General features: G+C 45.9%; 1 protein-coding gene across 1 annotated transcript in view; it reads right to left on the bottom strand.

Moving 5' to 3' along the window:
- The window catches only part of creb3l2 (cAMP responsive element binding protein 3-like 2), a 39686-nt gene that overhangs the window by 8207 nt on the left and 7791 nt on the right, over positions 1 to 23688 (bottom strand). The window contains exons 2-5 of the mRNA XM_062517724.1: positions 5237 to 5465; positions 4316 to 4539; positions 1646 to 1730; positions 223 to 404 (exon numbers count right to left, since the gene is read on the bottom strand). Of these exons, the coding sequence (XP_062373708.1) occupies positions 223 to 404; positions 1646 to 1730; positions 4316 to 4539; positions 5237 to 5465 (720 nt within the window). The remainder of the gene's footprint in view (positions 1 to 222; positions 405 to 1645; positions 1731 to 4315; positions 4540 to 5236; positions 5466 to 23688) is intronic.

The raw sequence follows: 23688 nt of genomic DNA, 5'->3' as shown, positions 1-23688 counted from the left end.
GTGTTTTAAGGAAAACAAAGCATCTCCCAAGGCACACCGACCCCCTTGGACTTCAGAGGCGGCTGCCTATATGTGTGAGTGTGAGTGTGAGCGTGTGTGTATGGTAGTGTCGTCTCCCTCAGGCACATTGACTCGTTGGAATTCAGGAGGTGTGTATGTGTGTTTGTGTGTGTGTGTGTGTGTGTGTGTGTGTGTGTGTGTGTGTGTGTGTGTGTTACTCACATGTGGAGCGGTGAGCAGTGGGGAGTTGGAGAGGGATGAGGGCGCGCGTGGCGCCACCTTGAGGCCAGTGGGGGACTGCGCGGGGCTGGTGGGGGCACAGGGGTGCACGGGGCTCTGGCTGCCCTCCGAGTCGCTGCCATGGGAACTGGGTGGGGTGGGCGGCATCTGGAGGGACTCCAAGGCTGACAACACGAAAACACACAAAATGGATCCCTTTAGATTCCTTTATATTGTGTAGCTCCAGATGATATAACAATAACATCAATAAAACATTTACCAGTGCAACATATTAGAAAATAAAACCTGAGGGGTCTCCAAGGCCAAGAACCACATACAAAATGGATCCCGTTAGATTTCTATAATGTAATGTATGTGATATAACAAATAAAAATGTCCCAATCCAAGATATTAGAATATCAAATCTAATCTAATCTAATCTAATCTAATCTAAATACATAAACACGCTATTGGGAAATTAAGTTAGTGATGCATCACTGAAATGTTGAATGTTAAATCTTGTTAACTGCTTGGCTACGTCTGTTTTCATTGGTTGCCATGTAATCCCTATTCAGGAGTTACTTCTCAGTGCGTTCACTGCCTGTGCTTGGTAGAGCGGACCACCTCACCATGAACAGAGGCCAGACTGCACTGTTGCAGAACGTACTGTGAGGCGAAAAGTAACACATAAGTGCTTGGAAATGTGTTTTGGTTCCTTAAATCAGTTCATAATATGCAGTTGTGCTGGTCGTTAACTTCGGACGCGTTTGACTACTCAAGAAAAAAATACATTTTCTGTCGTGCTTTAAGCGATTTGATTTCCTCTGGAGTGTTCAGGTCATTAGGTAGAGCAAAAATTCTCTGTATCGACACAACAAAGTAACCATGTCTATTTCCCAGCAGGCTATTATTAGCAAGTGGGTGTGTGTGTGTGTGTGCGCATGGGTGTGTGTGTGTGGTGTGTGGGTGTGTGTGAGTGTTTGTGTTCATGTCGTACGCAATACACTTGGGTGGTTCATACACACTGACACACTGGATATTCAGCTTCCTTAAAGCGAACAGGAAGCAAGAGGAAGCTAGAAATTATTCTAAAGGTGATTTCATCGAGAGATTTTTTTTTTCAATGAGTACATTTCCTGGAGCTTAGAGCAGATCAAATAACATAAACAGCTTCCCTGTTTAAGGCAATTCAAGCATGGACAGATTGGTGCAACAATTTCAGTAACAAAACACTTGGATACCAGTTCCCAAGAAATGGCGCGGGCCCATGAATTAAATTGCGGATGTTTATTCAGTTTTTTTAAATAAAGACCGCAATATGAGAATTTGACTGAAGGTTCTGGTTTGGCTTTCCTGGAATGCACTTCCTGTTGAACAGGACTACTTCAGGATTGGGTTAAGGACTGTGCTCAGGTGCGGCTCTTACCTTTGGGGGACAGGTTGAGGAACTGGTCCACTTCATGAGGCTCCAGCTTAATCTGAGGGGTGAAGGTCTCCCCGTCGTCTTTCACCTGCGGAAACACACACACACATACACACATGCCTGAGCATGAGAGACAGCTGGGGGCCGACCTTTCAAAACACCTGCGGAAGAGTGTGCGTGTGTGTGTGTGTGTGTGTGTGTGTGTGTGTGTGATGTATGCGTGTGAGTACATGTGCATCTGTCTGTATGTACAAGTCTTTAAGTATCCATGTCTATGTGTTTGTACATCATGAGGAATGCCTGTGCAGAATGCATGCTTGCAGAGCCAACAGTGTGTTCGAGAAGTATATTCAAATCAGTTACACTCTTGCCGAAGGGGACATGTGTCCTCAAAATGTAACCCCACAAAGCTCTTCTCCAAACATTTCCATATTAAGACAGACAAAGGCACTGCATACTTTCCAATTCCCCCACAAACAAGTTTAAAGGAATTACGTAGGGACTTCATGCCAAGCACTTGAAACATAATTCTAAATGTAATAATTTATATCTATGCCCCTTGGCGTCAATATTCAGTGCCAATTAGCACTAAGTCATAAAAGTCATAAAACTGACTACAGTAATTTCCTGAGTATTAGCCACATTGTGTATAAGCCATAGGACAGTGTTTTTTATGCAAGTTAAAAGAAACAAAATCATATCAATACCACATTAACCGCCCCTGTGTATTAACTTCATAGCTGAAGGAATTTTGCTAAATTGATGTATATGCCACGGCGTATAGTTGGGAAATTACGGCAAATAGGTTACAATCCTATATGTTCAACAACATTTAAGAGTGCAATATCAAACATTACGGATTCATAATGGCAATGTCAGAGCTTCATTCTCCATATTAGAAGTCCATGTAGCATCAGAATGAGTTCAAAGCTGTTAGTCCTTAACACAACAGCCCCCACCGGCTCGCCGGTCAACTTTCAAAACCCAAAAGTTTGCCCGCCCCTGTTGTAAGGTAAAATAACTGCTTTGTGTTGCTTTAGTATTTGCACTGAGCAGGTGCTAGTATCTCAAAGGAATCGGAAACCTTTGCATTAAGAAATGCAAAAGTACTACATACTGTTCTTTCCCCCCCAAATAAGTTTAAAGGGATCATGTGGGATCTGCACATCAAGTGATACACTGAGTAGCTGTGGACTGGCGGATAAAGCTGCAATGGATGCATGCCAGGGGAAAACCCATAGAGCCACAGAGGCTGAGATCCGTGCCGGATGTGTGCGGGATGTGTGCCAGACTAGGGCCGTATCCAGGCCAAACAGTGTCAGTCCCACTTGGGACCAGGGCCGGAACTGTGCCAAATCTAGACATCTACTTTTTTTGGAAATTATTGGGAAATATTTGATTGGCTGTCTACCCCGGAGTTAAATAAGAGGAGACATATCCTACTCTTCTCTGTGTGTGTAATAACCCAGTCTGATACTGTTAGCCTAGCTTAGCATAATTCACTGCAAGTGGGTTAGACCAGTTAGCCTAGTTTAGCATAATTTACTGCAAGTGGGTTAGACCAGTAAGCCTAGCTTAGCATAATTCACTGCAAATGGGTTAGATCAGTATAGCATAATTCACTGCAAGTGGGTTAGACTATAGTTAACCTATATCTCCTTCTTTGCCAAATCTAGAATTATGACCAAACTGTTCTCAGATGCTTTCTGCTAACATATCAAATCATATAAACTTCCTGTTAATCAGATGCACTATATGTCTATTTAATTAATACTTATAATTTTATGCATTTAACTTTTTTTATTTAATTCTAAACAATAGCCCTTTCATTGTTCATTTCATGAACTATTCTTTAGCTGATGACACATGGGGCCGTGTGTGGAGCAGTGTTGCTTGGCAACGCTCTTCATCGTTGTGGTTCTGGCATGTTCTTATCGATATTGAGCAACAAACTCTTTTCTGGGGAACTTTAATCATCACTAGACAGATCGTCAAGATCATCCAACCAAAACACATGGAACTGGTTATGTGGTTGCTCAATTACACTGCTCAAAGAGGTCGCTCCGAGTATCATCCCCTTTTGATTGTGTTCATGTGAAGTGTGAATGTGTGTGTGTGTGTGTGTGTGTGTGTGTGTGTGTGTGTGTGTGTGTGTGTGTGTGTGTCTGTGAGCTGAAAGATGCCAGTCTGTTGGTTGTGGCCCAAGTGGCCTTCAGCGAGACTTAATGACTTAATCAGTGAGCGCTCCATCTTGAAAGCAACCCTGTCCTGTGAGCCTGAAACCCAACTCAACGATGTGAAATCAATCCTGTGACGGCCCTGACATCAATGGGACTGGACACTGCTGAGAACCTGTTGCAGCAATTAGCTTTGGGGAGTCGTACTGACAGTCGCAGACAGGCAGACAGACAGACAGACAGACAGGAAGGGTGACCAGACATCCCCGGTTTCAGGGGACAGTCCCCGTTTTTGGTTGCCTATCCCTAGGAAAATACAGAAAAACTACCTATGTCCCTGTTTCTTGAAGATAAAACTTGAATGCATTTTAATCAGATTGATAGTCAAACTGAAAATGGCCCCGCTTTTTCCACATTTTTGGGATTATGTCCCTGGTTTTGGTCTCAGACATCTGGTCAACTCAAGACAGACAAACAGACACGATTAAGTCCTTACCTTAATCTTGACTTCTGTGGCCTGGGGATTGGCCATCTTGAGGGTGGCCGTAGCGCCGGCTGTGGAGGTGGTTGCCTTGGCGACGGGGTCAGAGGTCGGCGCAGCCGGAGGGGTTATAGTGAGGGTCAGGGCGGGCAGCAGGGAGGGGGCGTCACACAGCAGGTTCTCCATCTTCAGGCTCTTATCGTCCTGCTCCATGGCCCAGTCGTCTCCGTCAGAGTCACCTACGGCAACACCACGTAAACAAACAAACAAACAAACAAATCAATACATCAATAATTGACATAGCATCCTTGAGCATGCAACACCATTTCATACCTCATCAGAGAGAATAAAGTATACACATATTTTGTCATACAACAAATGACAGAAACAAGCCAACAGAAGTGTGCCTCTCGCTCACTCTCTCTCTTGCACACACATACACACACACACACACACACACAATATCTATCCTTCTTTGTCTCTCTCTCTCTCTCTCTCTCAGAGCACATTAATAGACGGTTCAAGTACAGAATACATGGTAATCATAAATGCCTTTCTTTCTCACTCAGACAGAAAGTTTATGAACAGAATGCATAGCAATTATAAATGCCTCTCTTTCTTGCTCTCTCACTCTCCTTGTCATTCTATCCTTCTTTTGTTTCACATACTTGTCGCTCACCTGCATCACTGCCAGGTTCTCTGGGCAGGTGGGAGAGGGGGGACTAACACACACACACACACACACACACACACACACACACACACACACACACACACACACACACACACACACACACTCAACACACACGCACTCAAACACACTCACACACACTCACACACAGTCTCTCAGCCAAACACTCGTCGCTCACCTGCAGGTGGGAGAGGGGGGACTTACACTAACACACACATACACACACACACACACTCGTCGCTCACCTGCGTCGCTGCCTGGTTCCCCGGGCAGGTGTGAGAGGGGGGACTGGGGGCGTGAGTCCCCGCTGAGGGAGTAGCTGTGCTCGGCCTGGATGTGGGGCGGCACCGGGGACGCCGGGGTCAGGTCCTCCTCCGTGTCCATCGCCTCGCCGCGGCCCGACAGGAAGGGGTCACTCAGCAGCTGGCCCAGCAAAGCATCCTGGGATAGGTCATCCAGGAGCTCGGTGAAGTGCTGCAGGTGAACGAGAGAGAGAGAGAGAGACGGGAGGAGAGGAGGATGAGGAGGAGAGGAAAAGAAGAGAAGAGGATAGAGAGATAGAGAGAGAAGAGCGGAGAGGAAGAATAAGAGATAACAGGAGAGAAGCGCAAAAAGAAAATGTTTATGAGTACATTTAAATCGTCTCTATGGTCACAAACAAACAAAATTAATTTCATTTTGACTCTACTCGAGGCTTCATCCTGCAGAGGCTCATTCCAATCAGCATTTTCAGGTGACAATAGAAGCCTCATTTTGGGCTTTGTGGACGCTTCCTCCTGAAATGACCGGCATGTGTAAAATGACCGCCATTTCACCGCCGCGTGTGGAATGGATACAGACTTAGCACTCATAAAGCCGGACTCCTTTTAGTTTTAACACTAGCGTTTGACTCAAGTCATTCATTGTCCCTTGCTGTCCACGTTCATGGTTAGCTGACCGACAAAAAACAGTGTGTGTGTGTGTGTGTGTGGGGTGGTACGCAGTGTGATGCACCCTCACCACACTGGACTGCACGCTGAGTGTTGAAAAGTTAAAAGTGGGACGTTGGATGAAAGGCAGTACATCAGACTGCAGAAACATGACCATGCTGTTCCTAGCCAGGCCCAACACTGCCTTTAGGCTCACACACACACACAGACAGACACACACACGCACACGCACACAACCCTTGCTAAGCACTCATTATACTCATCCTCACTGTAATTGCCTTCTATAAAAAACAGCCGTCGCCACGCCAACAAGGCTTTGAAGTCCACATCCGCCAGGCCTGGGGGGTGGGGAGACCCCTAATTGGCTACTGGGGCGGCCAATCAAAGCGGCTATTACTGGTGTCAGGGAAAAAGCTCACACTTGATTTATCCAATCGGACAGCCAGATATCTTCTGAAATGTGATTCTCATTTTGTTACTATTCAGAAGGTTTTTTTCCAACTGGTCACCAGGGAGAAATGGTCTGAAACGACGATGATTTGAAGGACACATGTTCTCTTTACCCACCTTACCCCACACCCTTCACACACACGCGCACACACACACACACACATTCCTCTTGTTACATTCCTGCCTCTCGCTTTCCTTTTAACGTGACCTCGAGGCCATTCATCTGTCTCCTGCTAGGCAGCCAGAGGCCCTGTTAAACAGGTTAAGACAAGCCCAGGCCATCTCAACACACACACACACACCGCATCTCCACCGCCACACACACACGCGCACACACACATGCACATGCACATGTATATGCACACATACACTCACACACAGACAATCTCAACACAGCGCTTCAACACACTGAGCACACACAGCATCTCCACACACACACACCATCTCAACACACCACGGACTCTCACTCTCTCTCACACACACACACACACACACACACAACATCTCAACACGCCACGCCAGGCCGCCCCTGCTGCTGCTGTTCTGTTCATTAAGCGTGCAGGTCCATCCACTAACGGCACCACAGGGCAGAAGCAAGGCAGCGCTGCAGGCATGCTACCTAACTAGCTCTCTAACCCATACTTTAACAGGCTTACTGGGGGGCACTGCCGTCTTTGAAGTTCCTTCTGTGAAACTTTAGGCCACTCGCTCGGCACGATGGGATCCTATGATCTTAGGTGGACTTGTGTTTGTAGGTCATCTATAAAAACCTATCCCTCGGTCTCTGTTCTTTACCTCATCTTGCAATGCTGAAGTTGTGAGTCCTTGAGAGAAGCCTTCTTTCTCTCTCTCAATCTCTCTCTATCTCTCTCTCCTTCTTCCATCTTTTGCACTCTCTCTCTCCCTCTCCCTCTCTCTCTTTCTCTCTATAATACGTGTTAAGGCTAAGTCTGGGAATATAAAGTCAGATGATCTGATGCATATGTATTTATGTATGTGAATGAGGATGATAATGGAGCTCTCTTTCTCTGAGTCATTCTCTATTGGGTCACACATGTGGCTTCCTCTGTCTCATTCACGGTGCTGTGGTGTTTGGTCACTCTCAGAGCTGAGTCAGACCAGGGTGTGTGTGTGTGTGTGTGTGTGTGTGTGTGTGATGGTGAAGCAGTAAGACAGCCATTTCTCTGTTTGGGTGTGAAGGCACAGATGGAGGCACAGGTCCACTGCTAGAGTCATCAGCATGGGGCAGCGGCTGCCTGCCAGATGTCCAGCTGAACAGGGGAGAGAGGAGAGGAGAGGAGAGGAGAAAAGGGGAAGGGAGGAGAGGAGGGGAGGGGAGGAGAGGAGAAGAGTGGGGTGGGGAGGAGAGGAGAGGAGTGGAGTGGGGATTAAAAAAAGAGAAGAGAAAAGGAAAGGAAAGTAGAAGATATGATACTAGGAGAAGAGAAGAGAAGAGAAGAGAAGAGAAGAGAAGAGAAGAGAAGAGAAGAGAAGAGAAGAGAAGAGAAGAGAAGAGAAGAGAAGAGAAGAGAAGAGAAGACCCACCATGCTATCCATGCCAGCCTAAGCACCACCCTGGGCCTCTAGGAGTGTCAGTCTGGGCCTGTCTGTGTGGAGCTGCAGCTGGTGTTGGGGCTGCTGCCAGACCAAGCCCAGTAGCACACACACACACACACACACACACACACACACACACACACACACACACACACAAACTCTGAATCATGTCTCCTGGCCTAAGGCCTGCACAGTGACCAGGCTGTATTATGAGTGAGTGAGTCTGTGTGTGTGTGTGTGTGCGTGCGTACGCGGTTATTTGTAAAGGCTGCATGTGTCTGTGTTTGCATAGCGTGTGTGTGTGTGCGTGCGTTCAGAAGTGGATGTGTGAGGGCAGCAGGGGTGTGACGCAAAGTGTGTGAGACAATGATGCTACACAGTGCAGAACCATATAGGGCCTGTGTGTGCCCAGCGCATATGGTTTGCTGAAGAATGGCTGGGTAGTCGTACAGTAGGTCACAATGCATGGCTTGTGTGTGTGTGTGTGTGTGTGTGTGTGTGTGTGTGTGTAGCAGTACAGAGAAACAAGAGTTGCTATAGACTAAGAGGCAGTTACAACAATGATCCTCAGAGGGCCAGAGGTGTGTGCTTTTGCGTGTGTTTATGTGAGTGTGTGGGACTATTCACAGCACACACTGCTTTAACAATGGCCCTTTTATAAGCAGATATCAGGGGAGAATGGAGAGAGAACATGAACTAAAAACAGACGGTTCCTCATTCCTGAGACAAGAACCTTTTCAGTTCATCTCTCCAGTTATACAGGGAACACGATTCAGAAGTGTAGCTCTTCATTTTCGTTGTTGTCTCAGTCAAAACTCTGTGTGCCATCATTTCCCAAATATTACCCACGGCTTACACATTGATTTTTCAAAATGTCTTCAGCTATGAGGTTAATACACGATACCATAAAGCTGGATGGGGGGGGACTGAATTCCCAGCTCAAAACACTGAATCACTCAGACACGTCAACACACACAGGAGGAAACTATTTCTCTCTCTCTCTCACGCACGCACGCAGACACACACACGCAGACACACACACACACACACACACACACACACACACACACACACACCCTCCGAAGGGTGATGATGGATGCAGCCAGACAGCCCAGTGTGAAAAACAACAAGACAACTGCAAATGTGAGAATATTAAATGTGATAAATGTAAGCACTATATATTATTATTATTGTTTTTATGGTAGCGCATCTAGAGTTAGTGTTGTAGTGCCTGGAGGAGTTGAAATACAGCACAACACTGAAGCCAGGCTTCTATTGATCGGAAGACTGTAGAGGTTGAGGACCTTGATAACCTCAGAGAAAGACTGCTCTGTTGGTAATGCCGATTTTTAATTTTTTTGTTGTTTTGGTGATTTTTGTGTACGACAGGTGTCTATTGGTGATCTTTGCATACAAGAGGTGTCTCTACTGATGATCTTTTACTGTCGCTGCTTCGGCTCTTTGGTTAGGCATACAGGCCTCCCGTGTGGTGCAGTGAAGGAGGCCTGTGAACACATCCTGGGTACACACCGCCAGTCGACAGTGCGCCGCTTTCTATGCCGTCGTATCCTGCATGATGTTATGTAATGTCAAACGGGCTCGTTGGCCGCTGTGGGGAAATCCCCTACCAACAGCACAAGGAACTTAACATCGGTCCCGGGCAGATCTGAAATCGTGACAACGCTGCTGCATGCTACCACAACTCCTTAAAGAGACACTATGCAAGTTTGGTGATTTCTTTGCCGTTTTCTCGTTTTACGCTTTCAGGTTTTTCCGCTCACAGACGCTAGACGGAAGCGAAACGGACACCATTCAACCCGAAAAAAAGACAATTTTCCAATGACTCCGACATTGGACAAAAAGACCTATGCCCATTCCAATGACTCTGAAGCTGTTCAGTTAAGGTAAATTAAAAAATCCATGCATAGTTCTCCTTTAACCACAACGCTACCAGCAACGAGATACGACCAATAAGTACATAGAGCGAGGCGATATCGCGGACCTTCAGTGAATCAGTCGTATGCACCGATGATGATGATTAAAAGAGGCATAGAGCAGACAGCACTGAGGGTCTTTTCTGCTCTCTGACTGAGATACATCAGTATCATCATCACGTGAGAGAAATCAAAGTATTCATCACTGGTATGTGGAGGGTCAACTTAAGATGAAGATGAATGAAACCTTTTCTTTTAAATTATTTTGATTTAATCTAACTTTCACAAGAGGACACTTTGCACATCAGGGACAAGATATGGGCAACAGGCCCCTTCAGACTACAAGCGACTAGTGTCAAGAGGCCATGAAAAGTCAACGGTAATTCAACGACACTAGCCAAGTAACCATTGGCAACTACAGATGTCACACAGCAAAATGAAAATACTTCTCGAGCGACAACAAGTGAATCACCATCAACATGTAGGCAGTGGCTTAACTGTCCAGAGAGGGTAAAGGGGGGAGTTACTCCAGCCAGCAGCCGGAGGGCAGAATCCACCAGTGTGTGTGTATGTGTGTGTGTGTGTGTGCGCGCATGTCTGTGAGACCAGATGCAGCCACGACTGTTTATCAGTGCGTCGCGTTCCGCCTCGGGGTTGAGTCAGCTTCTGATTCTGCCGCCTGCTCTCAACTGCCAATGCCCCCCTCCAGGGCTTCAGCGAGACGCCATCTTGCAGCTTTTCAAATCTTTTGAACACAAATACGTTTGTTTCCATGGACTAGGCTGCAAATGTCAAATAAAACAGTACTGAGTTTATCAGCGTTCATACAGTAATGTGCCAAAGTTTTAGGCATGTTTGAAACAAATCAGGATGTTTTCAAAATGAACACAAATCGTTTTAAGTCATCAATACAAAGTGCAAGTGTCTGTGTTCAGACACACGTGCCATAGTGGTCAGCACACTACCATTCTTTAGTAAGGATCACATCCAGAACCTGTGGCTAAGGCATAGGAAGGTGAATGACACTCAGTGACTGGATAAACTAGTTTCTAAGAATATGAATGACCCTCAGCGATTGGATAGACGAGTTTCTAATAATATGAATGGCCCTCAGTGATTGGATAAGCTGGTCGCTAGGAAGGTTTTTTTTTTATTGGTTTATCATGTTCTGTGCTGTTCCGACCCTGGTCTCTATGGAGTGAACTGACCCTGAGGGCCGTTATAGCAGCTGGCCTTAGAATGCAGTCGGGTTCCTGTGGTGAGACCAGGGCCAAGCAGGAGCCAGATCAGGGCCACACTCAGGGCAGGTCGGAACTGCACTGGGGCCACATCCACTTCATAGTCGCCTTCCACCTGGTACTCACGTATGTAGATAGGGTACGGTACACATCTGGGTAGGAACGCTCTGAGCATGTGCGTAAAAAAAGGAACTGCACTTTGAAAGTGTGCCAGCCAAAAAGTAGTGGAAAGAAGTCGCTCTAGCAAGCATGGCAGAGGCACAACCTTATTGTTGTTGGTTCTTTTTTTTCCATTTCAAGTGTGTGCAGGCAGGCAGATGTGAGATATGAGGAGTGTTTTTGTGTGTGTGTGTGTGTGTGTGTGTGCTTTTGTCTGGAAACGAAGGAATGACAAATACTTCAAGACGGGAAAAAGGATGAAAGAGATGGAAAAAGGGTGAAAGAGAGGAAAAGGGCTGCGAAAGGGCAAGCGTGAGTGGAGAGAGATTCCTGAGCAGCTCAGACAAATGGAGAGAAACTTTGTGAAGACAGAGACAGAGAGAGAGAGAGAGAGAGAGAGAGAGAGAGAGAGAGAGAGAGAGAGAGAGGGGTGGCGAGAAGGAGGAGTGGAAAGACAGCCAGCGGGATGGCAAAATACCAAGCATGTGGGTTCAATTACAGGCCGATTAAGGCCTACAGGCTTCTCAGAGAGAGAGAGAGAAAGCGGGTGGGGAAAGAGGGAGAGAGTTCCGCAGAGTCAGACTGACCAACTCTTACTGGAATGTTCTGGCCTAGATTTTCCAGTTCTGTCATTTCTCAAGCTCTCTCTCTCTCTCCCTCTCCCTCTTTCTCTCCAGCTGAGAGCGTTCCTTCTGGCCTGTATCTGAACACGACATCATAGGGCGGCTGCTCCGTCTCTGGCCTCGGTGAACTCACCCCCCCCCCCTCCTCTCCCCCTCTCCTCTCCCCCTCTCCTCTCCCCTCCTCTCCTCTCCTCTCCCCCTCTCCTCTCCCCCTCTCCTCTCCCCCTCTCCTCTCCTCTCCACTCCCCCTCTTCAGTCCAGCGAGCTCCAGTCTCCTCAGCTTTGTGTGCGTATAAACACTCACCGCATGAGAGAGAACTCAGCCATGCAACATTGAGCCCTTCAAGAAACACCATGTTAGGAGCGACAGAGACACACAGAGACAGAGAGAGAGAGAGAGAGAGAGAGAGAGAGAGAGAGAGAGAGAGAGAGAAGAAACAAGGGTAGAGAGGAGAAGATATAATTTCAGTATAAGTACAGTATATGAGGTTCCGCTCATGTCCGACCGATATAAATATCGGCGGAGGGCGGCTGAAAGGCTGTATGTGGTCATCCCTCTATGCAGCCTTATGTAATGTATGTCATGAATGTAATGTATGTGACGTTTAAGGAACCGCTATGCTACAAGGGCTGCCACAAGAACACCCACATGTCTGCAGTGTCCACTGCTGTCTGTGTGCACCTGTGCTGCGCAAGTGGGTTTAACCGAGAGAGAGAGAGAGAGAGAGAGAGAGAAGAGTCCCCTAAATATAGAGAAGAGTCCCCTAAATCAATTCATTATAAAGCACAGCAATCTCACTCCAATTAATTTGACGATGTCCAAAACTAAAAAAGATTCAATACAATTAGCAAATAAAATTCATCCAAATGGTATCATAGAAAAACAAAAAGAAAAATATATATCATATTGGACAGAAATAACGAAAACCCAGCATAAACTTGATTGTTACCTTAGTATCAATCACAAATATGAATTGGCCCCATACCTAAAAAATCTCAATGACACAAAACTATCCAAAATATTGACAATGTATAGACTCAGTGAGCACAACCTCAATATTGAAATAGGCAGAAGGAAACAGACCTGGTTACCTAGAGAGGCCAGGCTGTGTCACCAGTGCCAGGATAGTCAAATAGAAACAGAGCTGCATTTTTTAACCGAATGCCAATATTATAAAGACCTCAGGGAAACCTTCCTCACCAAAGTTAGTGGCACACACCCTGACATTTTAAATAAAGATAATGAGGGCAAACTTCAATATTTCCTAGGTGAAATTCCAGAAATCACACTGACAGCTGCAAAATTTGTATTAGCCTGTCACGAAAGACGAAATGCAACCGTAAGCCAGTGATTCCACCCCCTACATTTGTTTATTGATTTTTCTTATCTTTATTTTCTCTTTATATTTCTTTGTCTATTTTTTTTTCTCCTCTCCCACCCCCCTTATAATTACTATTATTGTCACCTGTTTTACGTTTTGTTTATTGTTGTTATTATTATTATTAAGTTTTGTTTATTATTGTTATTATTATTATTTATTATTATTACTTGTAATGCTTTGGCAATATTGTAACCTGAACAGTCATGCCAATAAAGCACAATGAATTTGAATTTGAGAGAGAGAGAATAGACAAAAGGCAGAGGAGATCAAGGGATCAGTGAGTAGGAGAAGGAGAGAGAGAGAGAGAGAGAGAGAGAGAGATGAAAAGAGAGGAGGCGGAGAAGATGAAGGAGTATCATAAGTGGTCTACAGTCTCTCGTGGATTGGAGACTAACTTCAGCCGTTATTTTAAAACCCCAAACCTCTCATTAAAACACACACACACACACACACACACACACACACACATATATATATACACATACACACACACACTTCATTTGGCCATTCACATTCATGCATCTTAGCAACAGCACTCCAGTGCTATGTGTGTGTGCATACAGTGTGTGTGTGTATGCCTGTGCGTGTACGCATGCGTGAGTGTGTATATGTACTTGCGTGTATATCAGTGAGAGACGGTGTGTCAGTGCATGTGTATCTGAAAGTGCATATATGCGTGTGTGTGTGTGTGTGTGTGTGTGTGTGTGGAGGAGGTGTTAGGTCCATCCTGCGTGCTCCTATCAATCATGGGTGTGTGAGCGCGACTCCTGCTGACATTTGTGGTGAGGTGATTATGATGATTGCTGGGTGTCGGCAAAGAGAGAAGGCGTCTAGGGCCCTCTGAGAGGGAGGGGGGAGGAGAGTGGGGGGGGGGGGGTGCGACACCACACAACCAGGGGCTGTTATACTCAAGAGCGTAGTGGACCTATCGTGGAGAACTACGCTGAGAACGAGAGAGAGAGAGAGAGAGGGGGAAGAGAGAAAAAGGATAGAGAGAGAAAGTGGGAAAAAGATAGGGTGGCAGAGAGAGAGAGAGAGAGAAACGGGGGCTATTAATTCTCCATTTCTCTGCTGTTCTCAGTACCTCTTTGTGATAGGAGCCGAAAGTGTGACGCAAACGCACACACACACATACACACACACACACACACACACACACACACACACACACACACACCCTTACGTGTGCCACCGCTGCCACTGCTTTCTGCGTCAGCAGCAGCATGGAGGGACAGTGGAAGTTGTGTGTGTGTGTGTGTGTGTGTGTGTGTGTGTGTGTGTGTGTGTGTCCTGTCTGGCTCGATCCACTCCAGAATTGAGCTAACAGGCTGAGTACTGCAGCTGAGTCATACAAGCAATCAGTGTATGACGCTGAGAATCCTACCATGACACACTAATGGTGTGTATGTGTGTGTGTGTGTGTGTGTGTGTGTGTGTGTGTGTGTGTGACCTACGGTTACCTGTGATTGTAATCTTGAGGAAAAGAACGTGGAGGAGGAGAAGATGAATGCTTGGGCCATTATAGAACTTCCCAGTGCTGCTAGACCACTGGTAACTCTCTCTCTCTCTCTCTCTGTGTGTGTGTGTGTGTGTGTGTGTGTGTGTGTGTGTGTGTGTGTGTGTGTGTGTGTGTGTTTAGGAACTGATGGCTGCAGTCCTGAGTTGTGTAGGAGAAAATGGAGAGGGGAGGAGAGTGTGAAATGCTAAGGAGGGCTTTAGAGTTCTGCTCCAGCTGGTGGCTTGGACGATGTGCCATTTCCCAGTTATGCAAGACCTATGCTATGTGTGTGTGTGTGTGTGTGTGTGTGTGTGTGTGTATCAGAATCAGAATCAGGCTTTGTTGGCACAGCATGTTAACAAAGGAATTTGTCTGAGTATGTGTAATGGTATTAGAAACGGGTCTCTGGAAACTCTCTATCTGGAATCTGTGTGTGTGTGTGTGTGTGTGTGTGTGTGTGTGTGTGTGTGTGCCCCACGATGGTGGGAGATGCAGATGGGGGTCTGAAAGAATTTCAACACTGGTCTGTAATTTCTGACCCCCCTGGGGCCTGTGTGTGTCTGTGTGTGTGTGTGTGTGTGTGTGTGTGTACAGGAAGAGGACAGTGGTAGAGGAGTGGGGTTGATGACGTAAGACCCTCCCCTGTGAGTAGCAAAACAGATGTGGTCACAAGAAGATTGGAAGAACAGCTTAGGCGCACACACACACACACACACACACACACACACACACACACAAACCTATACCCGCACTCACACACATGCGCCCACACACTTTCCACACGTGCCAGGAGTTGAAAGGTCATCGGCCTGCTGTCTCCCTATTAGGCCGCAGCACTGTACCTTGTACTCCCAACTCATCCGGCGATTCAGTCATCCAGTGATAGAACAGCAAATAACACATTACCACACACACACACACACACACACACACACACACACACACACACACACACACACACACACACACACACACACACACACACACACACACACACACACACACACACACACACACACACACACACACACACACACACACACTCTTACTCTTGCTTTCAAACTCTAACACACACAAACACAATACAATTCCACACACACACACACACACACACACATTCTTATTCTTGCTATCACACACACACAGATTTATGCTTACCATCTTACTCACATAAACAGCAGTTCCACACACTCATCAGTGCACAAATTTACAGAGACAGGCACGCGCACACACACACGCGCGCACACACACACGCGCACACACACCTTTACTACATGCTCACCCAGACTCCCACTTTCCTTGCGCTAAAACAAGCTCCACGCATACACAGACACTCTCCTCCAGCCAACACACACACACACACACACAGTGTCTCGGTCGCCCGGGTGCTGGTCCCTGCCAACCTCTTCCAATAACACACATCATTCCTCCACTCTGTTCTCTCTTGGCTCTCGTTTGTTTTGATTGGCCTGACTTCGCCAACGCTGATATCTCACACGACACATTGGGCGAACATTGCACTACACCCATATTCTCTCTTTCTCTCTCTGTTTTTCCAAGTCTCTCTCTCCCTCCATCAGTCTCTTTATCATGTCCCGTCTCCCATATTCTCTCTCTCTTTCCTAGTCTGTCTCTCTCTCTCTTTCCTAGTCTCTCCCTCCCTCTCTCTCTCTCTCCCTCTATCAGTCTCTTTATCATGTCCCGTCCCCTGGATGTTGTCACGAGCACCAGACCTCTGTCCTCACCGCGGGGACACTGAGAGCCTTTGAGATAGGGAAGGAGACCGGCTACAGGCTACAGGCTTCAGGCTACAGGGGACGGCAGTGAGGACAAGGGGATGGGAAGGGGCTGCTTGGGCCGGCTGTGTGACCCAGTTTCTCTCCAGTTAAAGCAGAACTCGCGACCAGAATACAACCTAGGGTCTCTTTTGTGAATGTCCCGGAGTCAAACTTCCGTTTAAAAGCATAATAGCCTTTGCCCTGATGAGGCCTAGCCAAGGCCAAAACATGCTAGCATTGTTAACATTATCTATCATGATTAAGCCTATTTATTAAAGCTTTTCTCTTAAAACTTTTTTGGAAGAGTGCCTTGGACAATCCATCTTTTATCATTATCTACCAAAGAGCACCTTCACAAACATTTCAAGCTATCAGAGGAATTACGGCATAGCTCTCCAAACTCGTTCCACAACCTAGGGTCTTTTTTGTGAATGTCCCCGAGACAAACTTCCGTTTAAAGGTATAATTACCACGAAAGTGGCACTTTTAAGACTGACCGTATTTTTTCGTTTTCGGGTCAAATGACCTTTTCAGTGGGAGTGCAAGGGGCACGACAGAGCTTGCTAAAAAGAGAGGTTTGGAAGGACTCACTTTAGCGGTTAATTTGTCCGCTTGCCGCCATCTTGCCAAAACTTTTCTTTTTAGAAAACTCTGTGCACACAAACAATGTTCTCAATTGCTCAGAGCTCATGTGTAGAGACCCTGGTGATACTTCGAACAAAGTTTCATGTTGTGTTGAGCCTTCTTAGTGTCTTAAAAATAGCAATTTTGAAGTGATCATAGAAGCGCCCTCAGCACTCCCATTCAAAAGGCCCAAAAACGAACATGCAACCAATTGGACCATTGGTTGCATTTTGGCGGGAGTTTTGCTTTAAGCACTGGGGTGAGGGGTCAAGCTGCGGCTCTGTGAGGATATAGGAAGGTGAAGGGGGGAGGGAGCTTGAGAAGAAGCAGTGTGACCCAACACACACACACACACACGACACCCACTCACATGCAAACACGTGCAAACACACACTTGTCAACACAGACACTCAAGGACTGCCATGTGCAAATGTTGGGGCTAAAATAAAAGTCTGCAGGAGGTAGTATTACAGAGCAGTGGGTCTGTTGCTATGCCATGTGTTAAACAATGTGGCAATTAAATGTATATTACAGAACAACATATTACATTATTATAACACTATAAGATTTAGATGATTATATCATTGATATATAATAATTTATATTACAGTATTGTTTGGAGTATTCCATCTGTTATTTACATGTGCCTGAAAGGGCTGAAAACAGCTGGGTGATCAAGGGTTACGAGAGGTGAAGTTTGTTATCAAGTTAAGGAAGTGAGGACTAACAGAATGGGCACACACACACACACACACACACACACACACAATGTAAACAGGAAATGGGACAGAGGTGTGAGGAGCAGCGAGTGCACTAGATGTCTTGGTCTCATACTCTCAAGTCTGTTCTCCTTAGTTCACTAGACAGTAACGTATATGACCTACGCAGGACATCGCTCTACAACTTCAATTTACATACAGTATCTATATTGTCGTCCATGACATATTTCCATACATTTCCATATCAAGTGTCCATTGTGTCTAACTATGCCAGGTAGGTACGGTAGCATCCATTCACTAGCATTGGAGGAAAAGTGTCAGTACCGTTTTACTTGGGCATACCTGTAGTCTGCCCACAGAGAGCTTATAGATCATTATTTCACATTCAATTAAGTAAATAACATTGTTTACGACTGAACATCACCTCAAGCACACAACATCCCTGACCCTATAGCCATATAGTCTAAAGCAGCCTGACCAAATAAAATGTGACCGAAATGTCTGACAAACTATTGCTCACTTGAGTTTTCAACTTCACTGGCTTTCACTGTTTTTCCTCGATTGGTCAACTCTGTCTATTTGTTTTACTGTTGCATTCCTGTTATGTACCATTTTAGCTCCAGTGAACCTCTCTCTCTCTCTCAGTCTTTCTTCAAACTGAACTAGCCTTTCATTCTCTCTCTCTCTCTCTCTTTCTCTGCCTGGCTAGCAGGCTCATGCCGTGTCCTTTCCATCACAATTTCCCTTTATTCCCTAAAAAGGCAACACCCCACCCCCATCCGCTGTATCCAGGAAGTTCCCTCTAACACTAACACACACACAGCTGTGTGTGAGTGTGCAGATGTGGGTCTTTGGGCGTGTGTATTTAGGCTACAGGAATATGGGTCAGACTCTGGGCTTGGGGGCCGGCAGGTCCCTGCATGACAGTGTGTTTAAAGTAGGTGGTAATAGAAGGTCTATGAGTGTGTGTGTGTGTGTGTGTGTGTGCGCGCGCATTTGTGTGTGCGTGCAAATGAGTCTGTTTAGAACATCTGTACAAGTTGTGCAAAATTGTGTTTAAACCTGATGCGGTGTTGCATGTATGTGTTTAGAAAACTGAAAAAGGAAAGGAGTGATAAACAAGCAGAGGCAAAGGAATGCATGGATGGATATGTGTGTGTGTGTGTGTGTGTGTGTGTGTGTGTGTGTGTGTGTGTGTGTGTGTGTGTGTGTGCGCGTGTGTGTGTGTTTGCATTTGGATTAGATGAGGAATGAAGAGGTGTGATTTCATGCCTGTGATTGCCAGGACAGGAGCAGACGTGTTTGCAGGCCCCTCACCCCCTGCGCACACACACACACACACACACACACACACACACACACAGGAGCAGGCTCGTCTGCAGGCCCCTCACCCCATGTGCGCACACACACACACACACACACACACACACACACACACACAGGAGCAGACTCGTCTGCAGGCCCCTCGCCCCCATAGCACACACACACACACAACCTCACTCATCCCATCCCCCACCTCTCTGATTTGGTGTTTAGGCAGACCCTGAGATTTGAGCTTTGGTGTTGTGGGATGGGGGATGCTGTGGCTGAGCTGGGTGTGTGTGTGTGAGAGAGGGAAACTGTGTTTACTTTCAAAAACCTTTCATTTAAACCATCATGTGGAAACCAGAGAGAGAGAGAGAAAAAGAGAGAGAGAGACAGAGATAGAGAGGGAGAGAGAGGGAAAGAGAGACAGACCGACAGAAAGAGAAGGGGTGTGGTAGTTGCTATTTGCCCCTCATTTCAGTGCCTCAGGATATGGGAGGGGGGCAATTAGCAGACCAAAACAGCACCCCCATCCAAAATAAACCTCCCCCTCTTGAGAAAGCAGGTCATTTCTGGGCTACCCTGATGGGAACAAAGTCGTAAACAGACACCGTGAGACTCCAACGAGCCTGGCCGAGTCCAGCGAATGGGGAAACTGAATCAGGAGTTTCACCTGGGTTACCGAATATCACAGGCACCGGTCAGCCAGACACTCCCACTACTGTCGGAGTGGAGTCTCCGTCTGAGACTGTGTGACCATGTATGCTGTGCAGAACCAGGAAGCTGTACGTCTGTTGTAGTTCTACATGTAATAATCAAGGACATCATGCATTCATCAAAACAGCTCACTACAGCTCACTTTTTTTTTTTTTTATATCGTTGTGAGTGGTCTTGAGTATTCTAAAACATGACCTCGAGGTTGTTGGCGCCGTGTTCTGAAGGAACACTACTGGACTTAAGATGACTGAAGGCCTGAAATGGAGGAGACGTCTGTCATAATAAAGCCATTTGTGCGCACCGTCATTCTAAACCTGAAAACAACAAAACAAAAGTAAAGTAGGTCAAGCATGTTTAATGCCTGTCTCTTTGATGCAGAATGGTGCACACTAAAAGCATGCACCTTTAATATAAGGTGACCAGATGTCCGAGACCAAAAACAGGGACATTTTCAGTTTGACTATCAATCTGATTGAAACACATACAAGTTTTGTCTTAAAAAAAACGGCGACATATGTAGTTTTTCTGTATTTTCCTGGGAACAGGCAACCAAAAACGGGGACTGTCCCCTGAAACCAGTCCCGGTCACCCTACTTTAGTACCTACTGTATATCGTTGGTGCTGTAAAGTATGTCTTTAATGTATCTTTAAGGCGATGCCAGCCATGGTGCGATGCGATGGTGCCCTTGAGTAAGGCACTTAACCCTGAGTCTGGGGAGACTGGCTGTTGTAATAATGGACATCATATGTCACATATAATTATACATATATAAATACCGTAAACATATGTCATTTTGGATGAAAAACATCAGACAAATGAATATGTACTGTAAGTAAGTATACATATCATAGTATGCAGCAATATATATATATATATATAAATACCATAACCATGTCATTTTGGATAAAAACATCAGGCAAATGAATATGTAAGTAAGTATACATATCATAGTATGCAGCAATATAAGCCATAAGCATAAGAAACTTTGGATAAAAGCATCAGACATATGAATAAGTAAGTAAGTAGTATACATATCACAGTCTGGAGCAAATGTATGGGTATCTTTGGTGTGGTGCACGGTATGCACTGTGTCTCTCTCTGTGGTGTTCCCTGCTTTAATGAGCAGGGAGGGAAAGACCCCCACCAGCCCACCCAGCCCACTGGCGCCCGCAGGAGAGCCTACCACACCCTGGGATTAGGGCTGAGGGGTATCAGCATCACTGGCGTACACAGCCCACAACCCCACGGGAGGGTAATTTTAGCTGCACCCAGGGAAGGGAAGAGAAGGGAGGGAGGGGAAAGAGACTCCCTTGGCACCTAGTGGGAGACTGGTATGGAAATCACAGCCTACTTCTCTCTTAACTTTTCTCCTCTCTCTCTCTCAGCGTGAGAGTACAGTATGCTCTGGGGCTACGCTAGCTGGACATCAAGCGGAAGTGGAGCACTCGCACTGTAAGCGCAAGCAATGCGCCAAGAGAACTTGAAATGGAAGACGGAGTCAATGTCGACGGAGTATGTACACACACGTCTCTCACATCTGGTGTAGCCATCTCCAGTGATTATAGTGGATCTAACTAATTAAGTAACTAAATGAGTAAGAAGTGTGAATACAATGTCACCCTAATTACATAATAATTAACTATTTTTTAATCTCACATAATTCTAAGAAACCTAAACAGTGTGTGGACAATTTATATGACCGCTATGTCACCAAATCACTATTGTTTTTTCCTTTTCCAATATGACTGAAGTTCTTTCACGTTCTTGTTCATGTTCTAATGGCCTAACATTATGATCATGTTCTAATGGTTGGGGTTGGGTGGAGAGGGTAAGTATGAAATTACCTGCCTTGACATTCTTAGAGGACTGTACACAAAAACAACCCCCTCTGGTTACCTTCAACAATGCTATACAGTATCTATAACAGGCTGAACCACTAAAGACCAGAAATACAGGGAGAGAAGACATCCAAGACAACACACACAGACACACATATAGGCCTACACACACACACACACACAGACACACAAGAGTAGAGCTGTCGCAAGCAGTGTTGTCACGGCGACACCCAGAGTCCCCCTGTCATTTAATACACCCCCAGGGAAAAGGGTTAAGCACATTCCATTGCATGCGCACACACACACACACACACACACACACACACACACAGACACACACTAACCCATCCCTCTATCTCTGTCCATCTCATAGTCGCGTATTCGGAGTCCTTGGGACAGAGATACGCAGGTGGAGACTACATACATTAGCATTGTAAAGTCAAGGTAAGAGCCCAGATGATCATCAGTAATGTCTGTGACTAGTGCAGCCTTCAGACGCTCAGGCTATCAGCTAGCACGAGAGGAAAGCACCACAGGCAACACACCAAGAGACAGACAGGCTTTGGGAGTATCATAACTAGAGCAGTCATGACACAACAAGGAAAGATCGCATGTGTGACTGTGTGTGTGTGTGTGTGTGTGTGTGTGTGTGTGTGTACTATGGAAATATATGTATAATTGTGCATGAGAGAGGGAGAGAGACAGACATCAACTATAAAACACAGAAAGAGAATGAATGGAAGAAGGGAAAGGCCACCCAAGAGAACTCTTCAGGTAACAACACGTACTGTACAACAAGCCTCACAACACCACGGCTAAAGAGGAAATAAACCAGAGTAGAGTCGGCAAGTAGAAAAAGACCACAAGAAAGAATTCATGTGTCTTAAAAGAGGTAGAGAGAGACCGAACGAGGGAGAGAATGAAAGAGTGATAGAGAAAGAAAATGAGAGAGAGAGAGAGAGGAGATCTGCAGGAGAGGTCTGCGGCCCCCTTTTAAGCCCACCTCAAGCCAAGACCCAGGGAGAACAGCCCCTTCTCTGTGTGTGTGTGTGCGTATAGTGTGTGTGTGTGTGTGTGTGTGTGTGTGTGTGTGTGTGTGTGTGTGTGCAGTGTGTATAAGGCCTCTCTGTGCTCCAGAACGCAGCCTCTATGCTCCAGGCCTGCCGGCAGGCGCCAAGCCCTGCCCCAACATGCTGCCCGACAGGCCTCGCATTCAGGGAGCCAAGGAGCCGGCGGCCAACTGGACCAGGAGAGCAAGGAGGCAAGCCACTCAGGCAGGCAGACAGACAGACAGACAGACAGACATACATCTACAGCAGGCACCCCACATTGTCATTATCTTTAACATTATCAGGGTAGTATGATACTACTTTATCATTAGTACAGGCATACCCCCCAGTAGATTGCTATTTACTTTCAACACTGCATACCACAGTGTCTGAGGTTGAAGCTATAAACTAGTGTTATTCAAAGGCATCAGGTAATTATAGTTAATGAGTCATTATGATTATGTGTATGATAGCGCATTCGTGATTACTGGGTAATGCTGTATCCACATTCAAGGTCTGTACCATTCAAAAGGAGGTGTGTTTTACACAATGTTCAAAAGGTTAGCATGTATTCGTATTAGCACATACTCCCTTAGCATTATGCTGCTAATCAGTGCTCGGAGTATAGGAAAGGCAGCAATTTTGTCATTCCTGTGCACATGTTCCTGGCTCCAATGCTATTTTCCACTGATAAGCCTCTGAGTAAGTTAACTAGACTAACAGAGTTTTACACATTTCAGAAATCTGAGGCACTCACAAGGGTTACAAGTTCAAAAAGCCTTTAATCTCACATTCACATGGCTACTCAGTTAAAACATGCCCATATGTTTCAGCCTTCATCAGGGCAAGTGAAATGTTTTATGTTAAGTTTTACTGAACAGCTATTTTAAGATTAA

Source organism: Sardina pilchardus, chromosome 17, assembly GCF_963854185.1.
Source record: "Sardina pilchardus chromosome 17, fSarPil1.1, whole genome shotgun sequence".
Taxonomy (NCBI): Eukaryota; Metazoa; Chordata; class Actinopteri; order Clupeiformes; family Clupeidae; genus Sardina; species Sardina pilchardus.
This window is presented reverse-complemented; position numbering and strand designations above follow the sequence as displayed.